We start from the raw sequence: 17,046 nt of genomic DNA, 5'->3' as shown, positions 1-17,046 counted from the left end.
ACAAGACTAACTTAGACTGCCCAGACCTGTTTTGTGTGTGTTTTGTTGTTTCAATGTCCTTGTTTGTAATAAACGGTTAGCCATAAGTGTTTTCATGTCGTTTTGGAGTTTCTGCTCCTATGTCCCTGACCCTAGACCAGGGACGTAACAGGGAGGTGTTCAGGCCCAGCAGGCCTTGAGACACTTAGGAACAACGACGGTGCTCAGTGAGATGTTGAACATGTCTGTGAGAACATCTGCCAGCTGGTCTGCACATTCTCTGAAAACTCTTCCAGGGATGTTGTCTGGTCTAGCAGCCTTTCGTGAGTGAAATTTGCGAAGATATTCCTCCTATGCCTATTCCAAGAAGAGGTTTTAGTCCTGTAGTCTGGGATGGCGGGGATGCCCTGCCACATGCGTTGTGTGTCACCACTGTCCTGGAAGCTGCTGTGAATTTTCTGCATGTGTGCATGCTTTTGCTGCTCTAATGGTTCGAGACAGTTTGGTCCTTGCTGATCTTAGGGCCACCTTGTCACCTTTCCTGAAGGCAGAGTCTCCAGCTTTGAGCAGCTCACGTACATCTGCAGTCATCCACAGCTTCTTATTAGATCTTTTGTTTATGTCATCAGTGCATTTGCCGATGTAGCTATTCACTGACGTCGTGTACTACTCCAAGTTGATGGTGTTGTCGCCATTGGTTGCAGCCTCCCTAAACATTTGGCAGTCAGTGTACTCAAGTCTTAAAGAGCAGAAATGGCTCTTCAGTGGTCTCATTGGTTTAGCTGTCCTGTCATATTTACATTTACATTTACAGCATTTATCAGACACGACTTACAATCAATAGTTACAGGGACAGTCCCCCCCTGGAGACACTCAGGGTTAAGTGTCTTGCTAAGGGACACAATGGAAGTAAGTGGGATTTGAACCCGGGTCTTCTGGTTCACAGGCGAGTGTGTTAACCACTAGGCTACTACCACCCATATAGTTCCATTTGCCTGTCACCTTGTCTCACTTCTCTCCTGTCCAACAGCTGTTTTGTGGATAGATCTGGAGAGTGTCATGATCTGGTCCAAAAGGGGTAACGTTAGTCCTGTTTAATGTTCCCTAATCATTTTCACCTGTGTCTAATGTATAAAGCTGCCCTGTTTGTTTCTGTTTGCAATCGGGTCAATGATGTGTTATATGTTCTCCAACATCTCGGATGTCTCTCCTCCCATCCCCTCCCCTGTCCTCCACTAATTAAACCCCTGTATCATGACGTCGTGCGATTGCGTCCTTCTTCCTCGTCATCTCGTCACCTCTTCGTCCTCCTCTCTGTTCATCTGCCTCATCATGCCACCAAAGGTTGTAACAGAAAGTCCCATGTGTGGTGGTGTTGATGGTGAGGAGCGGCCATTCAGCAGGGCGAGCCGGAAATTGACCGTGAGCGGCAGGCGCTGCTGACGGCGGACAAGGTGCGGTACTACACTAGCCTGAAGCTGTCTGCGCAGAACTACCGCCGCTCGTCCATCGTGAATACCGGACCAGTCATTCATTCATTTATCATTCATCTCAACTGTTCATCTTTTCTCTTCTCGTCTCGACTCGATTCTTCTCTACTCATCTCATCGTCCACTCGAATCATTAAGACTCAGAGTATGGACTTCCCTCCCTCCTTCATGGACTGCTTTGCGTGGCCCGTCAGGTGTCGTGCCTAAGAGGGGGGTACTGTTATGATCCGGTCCGAAAGGGGTTACGTTAGTCCTGTGTAATGTTCCCTAATCTTTTTCAGCTGCCCTGTTTGTTTCTGTTCGCCATCGGCTCTATGATGTGTTACATGTTCACCAACGTCTGGGATGTCTCCCCTCCCCCTGTAAACCCCTGTATCGTGACGTCGTGCAATTGCGTCCTTCTTCCTCATTACCTCTTCGTCCTCCTCTCTGTTCATCTGCCTCGTCATGCCACCAAATGTTGTGACAAGAAGTCTGTTCTGAACCTCCGGTTCATAAGCATTTCAGCTGGTGAAAGACGGTTTTCCAGTGGTAATGCTTGGTAGGTCAGAATAGCTAGATATGGGCATTCTGCATTGTCTGCAGCCTTCTTTAGGATTTGCTTCACAATTTGCGCTCCTTTCTCTGCTAACCCATTTGACTGTGGGTACAGGATGCTTGCGTTTATATGCTTGAACCCATAATATATCACCTCTGTTCAAGTCTTTTGCACATTTCAATCCCTAAATGTCCTTTATGCACCAACTTATCTATATGTGGTCTCATGGGCGTAGGTAAGACTATTTTTGAGCCCTTCAACACAACTCCATCTAACGCTGTCGGTTTCTCTTTAAAGTGTTGATATGGCTTATCCATCTTCACCTGACCTGGTAGAAGTATCTTATTATTCTCTTTAGCTTTTCATCCTTCCTTATTTCTTTTACTTTCTTTTATCTCTGCCTATTTTGAATCTGACCCTGGCATTTGAGTTCTAATAGTGTCTATGTGAATCTGCACAGCCTCTTCTGTGGTGCTTTTGTTGTTATTCAAGACAGCCCTGCTCAGTGCCTCTGGTACCACTAGGTGCTTGGCAGGCTTAAACTCAAACATCAAGTTGTATTTTTAGTTGTATTAAGCGCTGGATACACGGCGGTGCTTCACCCAGTGGTTTCCGTGAAATAGCAGCTAGTGGTTTGTGAACTAATCCCAAACGGTAAACCTAAGAAGCAAACCTTGTGGGCTGAGCTAATCCCAAATGGTAAACCTAAGAAGCAATGCCTTCCAAATGGCATATTAAATGTGTACAGTTTAAAGCTTTCTTTATCTTTTTTATTGAGGCCGTGGTAGTGGATTCAGGGCCTTAAACCACCATCCTTTTTGAAAAGAAAGAAAAACCCTGCCGCAGCTGGTGAGGTGGATGGTCTGATTTGTGAAGGGCCTCTGCCATGAACTGCTCCATATGCTCTGATTTGAAAAGAGAGTACAGGTGTCCTCTAGGTGGTGTCATTCCGAGAAAAAGATGAATGGCTATGTTGCCTGGTCGATGAGGTGGAAGCTGTGCAGCTTTGGACAGACTGAAGATAAAGTTCCCTGCATCCCCGGAATCCAAAGGCGGTGGTATTGATGGTCTGGTGTCCCCACTCAGGATGGCAGACAGGGTGGGATGGAATAGAGTGGTAATTTGGGGTGTGGCTTGGGGCCCAGCTGATCGCGCCACCCTGATCAACTGGGGGGGGCGTTCACTGGTCGGATTGGGCAGGTAGCAAGGTGGTGTCACAGGGAAGCGCAGTTCCCTGGGCTGATTGGGCAGGTGGCAAGGTGGTGTGACAGGGAAGCGCAGTAGGCACACAGGCCCTTCCTGTAAAACCGCTCCCTCTTGGTGGGATTGAGGGAGGTTCATCCAAGGTTTTCAGGACTGTCAATCTAGGTGCTGAACAAGGAGGTCGGAGGGTCCGGTGCACTGTGGTGGCCGTGCTGGAGGTCCTAGGCTGCGCCAGCAGGTGTCAGTCAATCCAAAGCGGTAGCTGAATGAGGGCTTCAAAAATTGTGGCCATCTCCTGGCTGACAATCTGACTGTAAATCCTGGGAGCCAGGCCTTTGTAGTAGAACATCTGGAGGGCGTGGGCATCCAGCTGGGTTTTTGCAGCCAGTGTACTGAATGAGGACTGATGAAGATCCCTGGAGTGTTTGCAGGTGGAAACAAAAACCCAGTTGCAATGCAGCACTAGAAGGCAGGAATCTCCACTGATTTAAACTGCAAACATGTGTTGGTGACCCCCTGTGCCAATAGGAAGGCAGGCAAAAAACAGGCAGCATTTGTAGAACAGGACCAGGCAAATGCAGCTGAATAGGCATAGCATGGGCAGACAACACTTTGTCCATCTGAGGGGGCATGAAGCAGAGTAAAGTTCAGACAGAGAAGATTTGTCCTCTTCTCAGTAAGCGTTTTTTCTATTGAAGTTTGTTCTTCGTCTCAAAAAACCAGAGTGGCGCTTGACGTGTCTCACTTTCTGCATGGCTCTGCAGACAAATTAAGCGTGGTTTTCTAAAATCCTGATAAGACACCTCCAGCTTCATCAATGCCCTCCGGTGGTTCTTTAGTCTGCATGGGCCTGTTTTACAGATTCAGTCAGACTGTAGTAGCAACTTTGTCAGTGTGTGTACAGAACTAGCATTTCTGTCACATGATTCACACCTGTCAAATATCAGAAGATACCTCGGAGAAGAAGGTTGCACCAGGATCTTCAACTCACCTCATTCTTCTAACATGGGAGGCTGCTGGGAAAGAATCATAGGGATATCCAAACAAAAAATGGAGCAACCTGCCATAGGCCTGTGACTGAAACAGTGCTTCTCATGTCACCAGAATGTTGTTGGAATTAAGGGAATAGTCCCCTCTTGGTTCAGGTCATATTTGAAAGTATCGGTTTGTGGACATTTATGATAATTCATATTCACATTATAAAGTGGAGTTTGGTGTTTCATAAGGTTCTGTTCCCCTATACATGTTACCTTTACGTCACATGATTCATAAACACAGTATTAACTTTGATTGTGCCAGTGACACACAATTGTATGTATCAGCAATACCAGAAGATGCAGAAGATGAACTGAATAGATCACTGTTTGAAGGATATTAGACAGTGGATGCTCACCAACTGTGGGTCTCATCAGCAAGGACCCAATCACCAGCATACAGAGGTGCAACAACTGATAGACTGATGTAACATCAACATTCTGTTTCTGAACAGTGAAAAAAACAAAGAGATGATTGTTTAATTCAGAAGAGAACAGAGGGACCACTCCCCACTGAACACTGACAAATCTAGTCAAGAACACAAAGTTCCTCTGTGTTTATCAAGAGGAGAACATATCCTGGGCTCTCAACACCAGCTCAACAGCCAAGAAAGCCCAGCAATGTCTCTACTTCCTGCGGAGGCTGAGGAAAGCCCATTTCCCACCACCCATTCTGTAGAGGGACTATTGAGAGCACTCTGACCAGCTGCATCACTGTCTGCACCGCAATGGCAAGACCGTGAATTGGATAATGAGGACAGTTGAGAAGATAATAGGAGTCTCTCTTCCCTCCATAATGGATATTTGCCACACATGCTGCACCAGGAAAGCAAACAGCATTGTGAAGGACTCTACACACCTCACATGCACTCTTTACCCTATAACCATCTGGAAAAAAGTATCAAAGCATTTGGGCACTCACTGCCAGACTATGCAATAGCTTCGTTCCACAGGCCATCAGACAACTGAACACTCAGATACTTTCCCCTTTGGACCGACACACACACACACTACCTCTGTATATTGAGTTATATAATCTATTATTGCACTGTTCAATTTTGCACAGCACTATTTGCACAATTTGTACTTTGCACATTTATTACTCATTTCAATAGTTTAGCGCTGTCTGGCAATGTTGTTTCGTTTCACTTGTACAAGCTCTTGTAATTGAACCTCATGCAGCCAGACGTTATCTGTCTGACAGTGAAGAGAAAGTGTCACATGTAACACACCACAGCGCAGTACTCCAGTGCACACAGTGAGATGTGGTCTCTTATTTAACCCATCCCCTGAGGGATGGCCACAAAAGGTGACCGGAAAGCAGTGTGTGAGGACGGTACTTTGCTCAGTGGCACCTCAGTGACACCTTAGCAGCTCAAGAATCAAACAGGCAATCTTCCAATTATGGGTCTGTTTTCTTACCCGCTAGGCCAACCACTGCTCTATGATTTGTACCACTATAGCCTCAAAATTCTGTGCCATTTGTACAATGCCACCGTCTGTTCTTTCCAAGGCACACTGAATCAAGCGCTGAGACAACCTCCCGGGTTCCACTGACTCAAAAATTGACTCTGAGGATCATCAGTATAGACAATCTTAGAAATAATGAACTTCCTATACTATTCCTTAAGCCAGTTGTGATGGATTGCCCATTACAAAATTATTTATCTTCTGTCACGCCTCTCCCTCTCTCTCATGCTGTTCCGCAGTTGTTTTCATAGGAGCACATACACCGGGCTGCGCATGCATGAGAGTGGATAGTCTCTTCTTGGCTCCTCGCTCATTCATGAGGTGGGCGGTTCTGGGGTGGAAGCACACACACGCACAAACACATCGACTTAACTCGGAGGGTCTCCTTTGACCCTCACCTCTTCCAGGAAGATTGGTGTACCATCTGGTAACATGGTTTGTTCTGAGCAGCTGCTGTTTAGGCACTCAAAGTTGTGTTTCTCCTTCGGGGTTAATTTTAGAAGCTTCTGCCTGTTTGAAGGTGTGTTTTGGTTCCATATATGAGCTTGGCTCCTGTACATTTTAAATCCCCTTAATACTGGGATTGGGTTCTTAGTAATCATCGCTTAGGAGGTAGGAAATCTTAGTATCCTTGTCTTTTATTTAATGTGTGTAGCAAGGTCCTCAGTTTCTAATTTGCTCAGTTACTACTCAACTACTTCTTGTAGTTCTTCTGTAGAATGTACAGCTGATTACTAGTAGAGCGGTTGCACATGGTCCAGCCTTCAAGAGGTATGTCCTTGTTAAGTCCCATTCTAGGGGTAATGGGAACATAAACAAATAAGTGAATGCAGCAAGATTTGAAATAATATTTATTTACAAATAATACAAAAAGAAAGGATTATAAAACAAAAACTACACGAAATGAAGACCAGACTGATTGACAGTTCAGGGCATTGCATAAGCCTCTGCAACTCTCGACGATGGCTGGACTTCATGCACAAAGGGAGTGTAATGGTGAGAACTGGAAGTGCCAGGCTCGGACCAACGGGATGCGTGTGTCAGGTGGCAGCAGCGAAACAAAAACATACAGACGGAACTCCCTCACTCCCAAATATGAATATCTATTGTTGAAAACAAAACAAGGAGTGTCAAGTCAGCATGACCGGGATAAGGTGTCAGCCAAAACATTCGCTGTCCCCTTCTTGTACCTGATGTCTAGGCTGAACCCTTGTAGGTACAGAGACCAATGCATAATGCATTGATTAGCGTTCTTCATCCTGTTCTGGAAAACAAGAGGGTTAAGGTTAATATAAACACTAACAGGTGCCATCAAAGGCCCAACGGCAACAGTGCCAAGGCCTCTTTCTCTATGGTACTGTAGTTTAATTTATGTTTAACAAACTTCTTAGAAAAGTAAAAGATCGGGTCATCAGTGACTTCCTGGAGAATGACAGCACCAACCCCAGTGACACTTGAATCCACCGCTTCCGCGGGTCAAAATTTGGTGCAGCCAGCACCAGAGAATTGCAAAGCAATGCTTTCACATTACTGAAAGCAGCTGCACAATCACGAGACCATACAAAATATAAATCATTACGAAGCAAGTGTGGTAATAACCACCCATGCCCAAAAATTGTGGCATTTCACACTTTGTTTTGGGGGTCAGAAACTCTTGACACAGCCACAAATTTAGCCTCCAATGGACGAAACTCTCCCTGACACACCTGCTTGCCCAAGTATGTGACCATAGCTTTACCAAATCACACTCAGCTAGCTTTAAGGTCAACAAGAAGTTACGCAGCCTATGGAACACTGTCTCAAGTACCTGAAGATGAGCAGACAAAGTCGTGGTATGAACAACTATATCATCCAGGTATACCTTGCAGTTAGACATCCCAGCAAGAATCTTGCAAATCAGCTGTTGGAAACTTGCAAGTGCGTTACCACGACCAAAAGGCATTACTGAATACTTCAAAAAGCAGTCCAGAGATTCAAAAGCTGCAATTTCAGAAGCACGAGCAGTCAAGGGCACTTGCCAGTAGCCTTTTAACAGGTCAAGCTTGCTGACAAAACATGCAGAACCGACACAATCCACACTTCCAGTCTTCCATGTGAGGAAGTGGGAAAGAATCCAGTTCAATTATTGCATTTACCTTGCAATAATTCGTACAGAATCTAAAACTGCCATCAGGCTTTGAAACTAGACATGGAGAACTCCAAGCACTGCAACTTCATTCAGCTAAGCCATGCTCTACAAGGTAATGTACCTCAGAATCCATCACGGCATGTGTGTTGGATTAACATGATGCTGTTTAATGGGGTTGTGATCACATCAATATTATGACTGAGGGCATGAGTATGAGAAGGAACATACGAAAATAATTCTGGCACAGACTCAACCAACTTCTTTAACTGGCCTGAGAATCTGACAAATGGGCCAAGTAGGTATCCAAGTTTGCAAGCATTTCAGACAAGACACAGGCACATCCCAAAAACTCAGTCCTCAGGGACTGAGACTCAGAGACTCCTCAGGGGAGTAGCAGGAAACAGCTGGAGCCATGAACCCAACTCCCTTACATGAGACACTATTCAACATATTAATGTGACATACCCAAGTCTTGCGGCTCCTATCCGGTGTAATCAGTGATGCTCAAATTGGAGTGGACCACATAAGGTCCCACAAATTTTGCCCGCAAAGCAGATCCCGCTATTGGCAAAAGTACTAATACTTTATCACCTTCTTCAAAAAACTGGTCCACAGATTTATGGTCATAGCGAACCTTCATTTTTGTCTGAGCTGATGACAACATCTCCTGAGCAAGAGCACAAACATTATGCAGGCACTAACGAAAAGAAATAACATAGTCCCGTATATTGGAAGGAGAAGCAGAGGTCTAAGGATCCCTCTTCTCCCGCAACAACTTCAATGGACAACAAACCGTGTGATCAAAGTTGAGCTCAGCAGGGATAAAGCCTAATGATTCCTGAGGTGTTTCACGCACACAAACAAAAGGAGTGGGAGTCCCTCATCTAACTCACGAGAATGGTCAAAAATATAAGTGCACAACATTGATTTTAATGTCTGATAAAATCTTTTCAGAGGACCCTGGGATTTTGGATCTAAGCACTAGAGGTTTCATGCTTAACAGACATCTGCTGTAGCACTTGTTGAAACAACAACAACAACATTTATTTCTTATATAGCCCAAAATCACATACAGTATGTCTCAATGGGCTTTGACAGGCCCTACAGTTGACACCCCCCACACTTCTGCACACAAGGAAAAACTCCACACAAAAAAACTCTAGGAGAGAGAAAAAAAGAAAGGAAGAAACCTTGGGAAGGAGTGATACAGAGATGGACCCCCTTTCAGGGTAGAGTGAGCCTGCAAATGGTGTCAGTGCAGGGTTGATGATATAATAATAAGTCCTACAGTTGTAGGGTTGGAGAAATCCAGGATGTAGTCAGTGTCATGTCTAGATTACGTGTCCATAATGATGTTACTGGTCCATTTGAAGATCCCTATAACTGTAGTTGTTACGGTGGTGGTGGCTGTGGTGACGCTCTGGTTTGTTTCATGGTATGTCCTTGTTAAGCAGTTGTCAGGAACCAGGATTTATTTGCTGGTCTCTTCACTGGGGTCTGCCAGTAGTCTGGGTGCTTGATTCCATGTCTTGGAGAAAACAAACAGAAGCAGCGGCAGACGGTTGCACTGTACGACCGATACTGAAATATGTGGTTATAGTGGTATATTGGTGGTACAGTGGCCTGGTACCCTAACTAGGACAGCCTAACTAGGGTGAATTTAACTTTGTCTGTGTCTAACAGGGGGACTCTGTGATAAACTGGACTTTATAATTGACACTGCGTCAAAGTGAAGTGAAATGAGTGTCTAGGACTTTAACAAAAAGCCAGAGAAAACAGATAGGTTTTGAGATTGGATTTAAACACTGAGACTGTGTCTGAGTCCCAGACACTGACAGGCAAGCCGTTCTACAACTGCGGAGCTCTATAGGAGAAGGATCTGCTCCCAGCTGTGACCTTCTGTACTTTTGGTACCAGTAGTGACCCCGCACCCATTGATCGAAGGGGGCGTGGCGGTTCGTAAATAACCAAAAGTTCATTCAGGTACTGTGGGGCGAGACCATTTAGAGCTTTATAGGTTAAAAGTAGGATTTTGTAGTCAATCCTAAATTTGATGGGTAACCAGTGCAGTGATTGTAAGACTGGGGTGATGTGGTCAAATTTCCTGGTTCTAGTTAGAACTCTGGCTGCAGCATTCTAGCTGGAGTTTACTCAGTAATGCATTGCAGTAATCTAACCTTGATGTAATAAATGCATGGAACAACTTTTCTGCATCATGCATTGAAATGATATTTCTTATTTTCGCAATATTTCTAAGGTGAAAGAATGCTATCCTAGTGACATTATCTACATGCGAATTGAATGAGAGACCTGCATCAATGATGACACCTAGATCCTTCACTTCAATACTCGGTGAGATAGAAAGGCTATCCAGGGTTATTGTGTAGTTAGCCAGTTTATGCCTGGCTGCTTGAGGCCCAAGTACAAGCGCTTCTGACTTGTCAGGGTTTAACAGGAGAAAGTTGGTGAGCATCCACTGTCCTTTATCCTTCCTTGTGGAACACCGAACTTTACTATGTGAAGACGAAACACCATTGATATCCACAAACTGATATCGGTTGGTCAAATATGATCTGAACCATTCAAGGGCTGTTCCCTTAATCCCAATAACATTCTCTAACCTGGCAAGGAGAATAGCATGATCAACAGTGTCAAACACTGCACTCAGATCAAGCAGGACAAGCAGCGAGATGAGTCCCTGATCAGAGGCCAACAGCAGGTCATTAACCACTTTAACCAGCGCTGTCTCAGTGCTATGATGAGGTCTAAATCCTGATTGATATACTTCATGGATATTGTTACAGTCTAGGTATGTGCTCAGCTGCTGGGCTACGACTTTTTCTAAGATTTTTGATATGAACGGAAGGTTGGATATCGGTCTATAATTTGAAAGCTGACTGCGATCAAGATCCGGCTTTTTAATCAGGGGTCTAATGACTGCTAACGAACTTGGTACGTGGCCGGTGCTAAGTGACGAGTTAACAATTTTGAGGGTAGAATTTGTAATTTCGGGTGCTATTTGCTTAAGGAACATTGTTGGAATCGGATCCAAAGTGCAAGTACATTGATTTGACGAGATTAATTTGATTAATTCATGCTCTTTAATAAGGTTGAATCGTTGTAATCGGTGGTCATCCATTAGAAGATTATTTTCCATTGAAATATCAGCGGAGCTATTTGTTGTGCTTTTAATCTTCTCTCTATTCGCGACAATTTTAGTATTAAAGAAATTCATAAAATCATCGCTACTATGATGATATTGAGTGGTGGTATCCGTTTCTGTCGTATTCCTGGTTAGTTTGGCTATAGTTTTAAACAGGAATCCGGGATTGTTTTTGTTTTTGTCTATTAACGAGGACAGATACGTTGATCGAGCCGCGCTAAGAGCCTTCTTATAGTTAAGTAGGCTCTCCTTCCAAGCTATTCAGAATATGTTTAATTTACTTTGACGCCATTTGCGTTCTAATTTCCGGGCGGTCTTCTTAAGCGAGCGCGTGTGATCATTATACCAAGGAATTACGTTTTTATCTCTTACTATCTTCCTTTTGAGGGGAGCGACTATATCTAACGTACTACGCAGTGTTAATTCTAGACATTTGGTCGCTTGGTCGAGTTCAGCGGGGTCTGGCGGTGAGTTTATCAGCGTTGATAAATCTGGTAAGGTATTAATAACCTCTGTGCCGTACTTGATGTAATTGTCTGTTTGTCTCTATAACGAGGGGGATTGAGTTTGTTGTGTCTGAGACATATTTTAAAAGCGATGAGGAAATGATCTGAGATCATATCAGTTTGCGGAAGAGTAACTATATGTTCTATATTTAAACCGAAGGTCAACACAAGATCGAGCATGTGACCACCTTCGTGAGTAGGTCCTGTTATATGTTAGTTAACTCCCACTGAGTCTAATAAAGACAGGAATGCTGTTCTTAGTGAGTCTTCTAATTTATCACAGTGGATGTTAAAGTCGCCGACAATTAGGGCTTTATCCACAGATACAACTAAGTTGGAGACAAAATCTGTAAATTCACCAAGAAACTCAGAATAAGGTCCAGGGGGTCTATAAATAATAATCAATGGAATGAATTTAGGATTTTAGGAGACTACATGAGTTATATTGGTATGTAGAATCTCAAAAGAGTTAAATCTTTGTCCGGGTTTATGAGTAATACTGAGGTTATCCTTATAAATTACTGTGACGCCACCTCCTCTTCCAGTTAAGCGAGGTTGCTGTATCCAGGAGGACTAGACTCGTTCAATGCTACAAATTCGTTTTGTTTTAACCAAGTTTTGGTCAGGCACAGTACATCGAACCCGTGATCTGTAATAATTTCATTGACAATGAGCGTTTTAGGTGTGAGAGATCTAACATTTAATAATCCTATACTTATATCGGGGGTGCTGGTGGTACGTTCAGAAGGAGTGATAGTAACGGGTAGTAAGTTGCTGAAACAGACACCCCGTCTAGCCCGTGGAACAGACACAGTGTCAGCATATTTTATGAGTTTTATTATTAACGTTTCTTGTAGAAGCTCTTGTTTTAATAGGTAAAGACACAGTGTCAATATTGTACACGCTGGGTGGCGGCTCTACGCAAATGGCAGACACTCGGTTTAGCCGGTCTGTCTGCTGCCTGGTCTCGGCTCTGGCGAGTCAGTTTTGTTTTTTGGCTCTAAGACTATGAGCCAAATTTTTAGACAACTGAGTGGCGCCCGCCCAGTTGGGGTGGATGCCGTCTCGCCCAAAAAGACCAGGCTTCCCCCTAAATGTTGGCCAGTTATTAATAAAGCCCACTTTATTTTTTGGACACCACTCCGACAACCAGCGATTTATGTCGAGGAGCCTGCTACAGGTCTCGTCGCTACGCCGAAACTGCGGTAATGGGCCAGAGCAAATTACTTTATCCGACATCGTTTTAGCCAGTTCAAGCATCTCTATAAAATCATCTTTAGTTATTTCCGACTGGCGTAGCCGGACGTCGTTAGCGCCGACGTGAATCGCTATACTGGAGTACCTGCGGTTATTTTTTGCCAGCGATTTTAAATTTGCGTGGATGTCGGGCACTCTGGCTCCAGGAAAACACAGGGTTTTATTCGCTGGTGCCGGTATCCTCACATTTCTAACTATAGAGTCGCCAATGACTAGAGCCGGTGGACTGTAGGACCCAGCGGATGCCTCGCTGAGGGGGAGAAGCGGTTCTGAACGCGAACCGGTGAGTGGTGCACAGGTATGGCAAGCCTGTCCAATCACAATACGTCACGTAAATCTCGGCGTAAATCCCGTTCGAAACGCCGCTCCCGACGGCGTCGGGGCTGGCAGACACCGCTCCCGACGGCATTGGCAAGAACGCCGTCCAATGCGCCGCTCTCGTAGTCTCCAACCCCTAGTTTTCACAGCCAATACATTCAAAAGTGATTGACCCAATCAGTGTTGAAGGAGGACAGTCCAAACTAAGCGAACACTGATGTCCTCTGTCCTCTGATGTTTAGCTGCACTTTGCAACTTTTTATTTATTTATTTATGTTAAAGCTGCAATTACAGTGAACCAACCCTTCCTTCATCTGATCCAAGTAAAACACAAGCCTAAAGCCCCTTCACACTGGCAGCTAGTGGAAAGATGCCTGAGGAGAGAGTGAATGAGTGCCACTTAGCCTTGACCAAGTTATTAATAAAAAGCATACATTGCAGTGTAGTCCATTTTTTAGGTAACAGTCTGTCAGAATATACATAAACACAGTTACATATAGTAGGATATAGTAGAATTATAAAAGGGCTGTATATTAGTCCAATCACTCCACAAAATAAACAGCAACACAATAGTTAAATAAAAATGAAAAAACAAATGAAATAATAACCCCCTCCTGGAGTTGTTGAAAAGGCTTGTGTGATCAGTGAGCTGAAGGATGTGTCAAAGCTGGCCATCACATCAGATGAGATCTCAAGAAGAGTTTGGGATAGAGCAAAGCAAGACTGTATCTGTGACTGTTGATAACGCTGGTAATATGGATGTTGCTATCAAGAAGCTACAGTTAGGAAAAGAATAGGATGTTTTTCACATGCATTGAATTTACTTGCATTGATAAATGGCCAGCCCAAATCAGAGCAGTGCTTGTGTGGTTCAAGAGGTCCTCCCTTTAGAAAACAGTGTTAACAGAAAGGCAGCAGATTCTTGGTAAGTCAGTTTAATTAATTCTATAAATATTTAATTTATACATATACCAATCTAAGTCAATAATCATAGGTTTGGTATTTAAATGTATGTTGTTGTTTCAGGTCTTCCAACATAATCGTTTTTCATTTTGGTCGATATCGATAATTACTGATATTTTTATGACCCATTTAAAATATGGACCTGGAGAAAAATATATTACATTTAAACATTTTTATTTTAAACTTAACCTTCCTCTGACCAGACGTGACACCAACGAAGAATAAAAAATAGAACGTTTTATCAAACACATTTTTTTATTGATATGTGATCACGTACAATCTAATGTTCCATTACACATAAAACTAAAGCCTAAGTGATCAGGTTGACTTAAAGTTCAACGCTACAAAAGCTTGTCTCCCAATCCAATGGCTGACGCTCCTGTGATGTGGTGGTGGGAGAAGAGAGATAAACTGCTACGCCCCACAAGAATTGCAACATCTATGCTCAAGCCTCCTCCACTCCTAGTGAGAGGGTATTTTCAACTGCAGGGAGCACAATAAGCCAAGAGCGATCCCGACTTCTGCCAGAAAAGGCCTTAAACTGATAGTTCTTTTGCAGCCTACCTGCATGCTCCAACTATGTTCCTTTAAATATTTGTATATACTGATTTACCAGAAAATTGTGTTGTGTATTTATTTGGTTTACAGTCATTGGTTTTGTTTCTGTAATAGGTATTTGCTCAAACATTGGTGTTTGCTGAGCTATTGCTAATTATTTTACATCTAGAAAATAAAGTTATTTCTGTTGTCAATTTTTTTAGGTTTTTAAATTAAGAAACACAAAGTATCTATAAGAGTAACGTTAAAGTACTGAATCGTTAGGTGGTATTGATAGAAAAAGTAAAAAACATTAAAACCTTTCTGGTGACCCACCTCACAAGCCTCTGTTTCAGCATAAATCACACAAATAACTTTTTTGTGCTTTGTTGTCCAAGAGATGAATACTGTATTTTTTGTTCATCAGCGGCGGCACTGTCTTGTCTCTGGCTTTTGGGGCTCATAGCCTCAACATTGGCTGTGGTCCTGCTGGCCCTGTTGAGTATTGAGGGATCTTCAGCACTGCGTCTTTGTCCCTGTCATCACGTTGGCCCTCTGTGAACAACCTCGCAGCGCTCTGCTGGTGCAAACAGATGGAAACATTTTTGACTTGTGTGTCAAACCTGTGACTGTGACTAGAGACACATCCCTCATGGGCTGGGGGGGGGCATCATAACTTTGGGATTCCCACATAAACTACCTCAAGCTTTTGCCTATTTTTCTGACCTTGCCTCAAAACGCATGTAGTGGAAAGCCAAAATGTCCAGCAAATCTGGCATACTGATCCATTCCCACCCTCTTACTACTCCTTTTTTCCTCTTCCACTCCTTGTCTAGAGGGCCATCAGGGTGCGGAGTCACTCTTTTGACACCCTAGGGGTTCCAAAAAAGAGCAACCAAGCAGGAGGAGCACAGAAGGTGAAGGTGTGTTTATTCAGTGTGGATCTTTGTTAGTTGAACTACTCCTGAATTACTAAAATTCTAGAAAAGAATTTTACATTAATTATGTCAAAGTAATTATAATAACTATGGAGACTATGAAGACTATTTTAAGACATTTTATATACTTTTGCTGTTTCCAAATATTTTTTAAATAATCATTTTTGGATTATGATGTGTTTTTTTTTACCTACAGCTAAACACTTCAGATAAAGAAGGAGAGAGGTGAGCACTCAGGGGTGAAGTTAACTGTATAAGTTTGATATGTCTGCTGATCAGAACTTTTATCATTTTCAGTGATCCAAGTAACAGCAAAACCTCTGGACCTGCTCATTTGCTGAACAATCCTGTTTATTCAGAGTTCAAAGGTCAATCAAGCCCACAGGAAGAAGAATAGGAGGGTGTTACCTGTGATGTATGTACCCTAGTCTTGAACACAGTACCCTTTACAATTAGCTCAGAGCAAACCCAGTTACGTTCTAGAAAGGACTGATGTTTATTTGAAGGGTCTGCATGGAGGAAACAACCTGTAGTTTGTAAAACTCGAATTCTAAAAATTAAGTGCTTTCTGAGAACTGTTTAAGTGCAATTAAAAAGTATGCACGAGCCCTGTGGTGTTTTTAGTGCTTAAATTGTTATGTAGGTCTGATGTAAATCATAAGTTTATAAATCATCAGTATTCACTATCAGTATTCATTTACTGTTTTAGTGTCTCTCATCTCTTATTCAATCTGTCACATTAGAATCTGTAAATGATTCTAATATAGAATCATACACATTATATATTGAATTCAGAAAGTATTAAGACCCCATAACACACATTTCAACCCATCAATCCATTTGTCACAATGAAGTTAAAGAGCACATGTGCAGACAAGGAATGCCATTCAGTGAGGCATAGGTGGGAGCAGAAAGATGAAACAGGCAGATTCATTCTAATGGTGGACTGTAAGAGCACACTGAGACGGAGAGGCTGAGAGTGTGTATCTCAAAGCAAAGTTAGGGGTAATTCTATGAGAATGGGTGATCAGAAACCACAGGAAGAACTCCTAGAAGGGACCTCCAATGGGACACCAGATCAGAGCATCTTCTGAAGCTATGTGAACAGACTGGAAGTCAATGGTTTCCGTTGGACTGATGGCAGGCTACTTCTTGTTTTCAGTTCTTGTTCTGAATTGCACACTCTGTTTCAAGTTTATTTCAGCATTAGTCTTGACCTGGGCTCATCTTTTCCTGTGGCTTTGGAAAATAAATAGTTATTTAAGTATTATATTTTTATCTGTTTTTTTTTTTGCGTTTTATCCGTTTTTATTTATTAAAATGCAATGTGTGTAATTGTTTATGCCGTATATACATATATGAAAGCCAAACCACCATGTATTCATCATGCTTTTTGATGCCAGGTTTTCGATGCCACCGGCCACCCTTGAAGTCTGATTGGCCAGCCTGCCTTTTCAGTTAAGAGTATTGTTTGAAAAGCTGTAGGCTCTTATGCCGAGTAAACAGTTGATTGCAATATTTT

General features: G+C 43.1%; 1 protein-coding gene across 3 annotated transcripts in view; it reads left to right on the top strand.

The window, feature by feature from the left end:
* The window catches only part of rap1gapl (RAP1 GTPase activating protein-like), a 29,546-nt gene extending 12,752 nt beyond the window's left edge, over positions 1-16,794 (top strand). The window contains exons 18-20 of one of the 3 annotated variants that reach the window (XR_003749565.1): positions 15,423-15,509; positions 15,721-15,749; positions 15,822-15,836. Coding sequence is in view for 2 of the 3 variants with exons in the window: in XM_028977589.1 (XP_028833422.1) it covers positions 15,423-15,509; positions 15,721-15,749; positions 15,822-15,921 (216 nt within the window). In the remaining variant the exon portion in view is untranslated. Of the gene's footprint in view, positions 1-15,422; positions 15,510-15,720; positions 15,750-15,821 lie in introns of all 3 variants that reach the window. The other 2 variants (XM_028977590.1, XM_028977589.1) reach the window with 2 other exon arrangements.
* The last annotated feature ends 252 nt before the right edge of the window (positions 16,795-17,046 follow it).

The sequence above is a fragment of the Denticeps clupeoides genome, chromosome 4, assembly GCF_900700375.1.
Source record: "Denticeps clupeoides chromosome 4, fDenClu1.1, whole genome shotgun sequence".
Classification (NCBI taxonomy): domain Eukaryota; kingdom Metazoa; phylum Chordata; class Actinopteri; order Clupeiformes; family Denticipitidae; genus Denticeps; species Denticeps clupeoides.
This window is presented reverse-complemented; position numbering and strand designations above follow the sequence as displayed.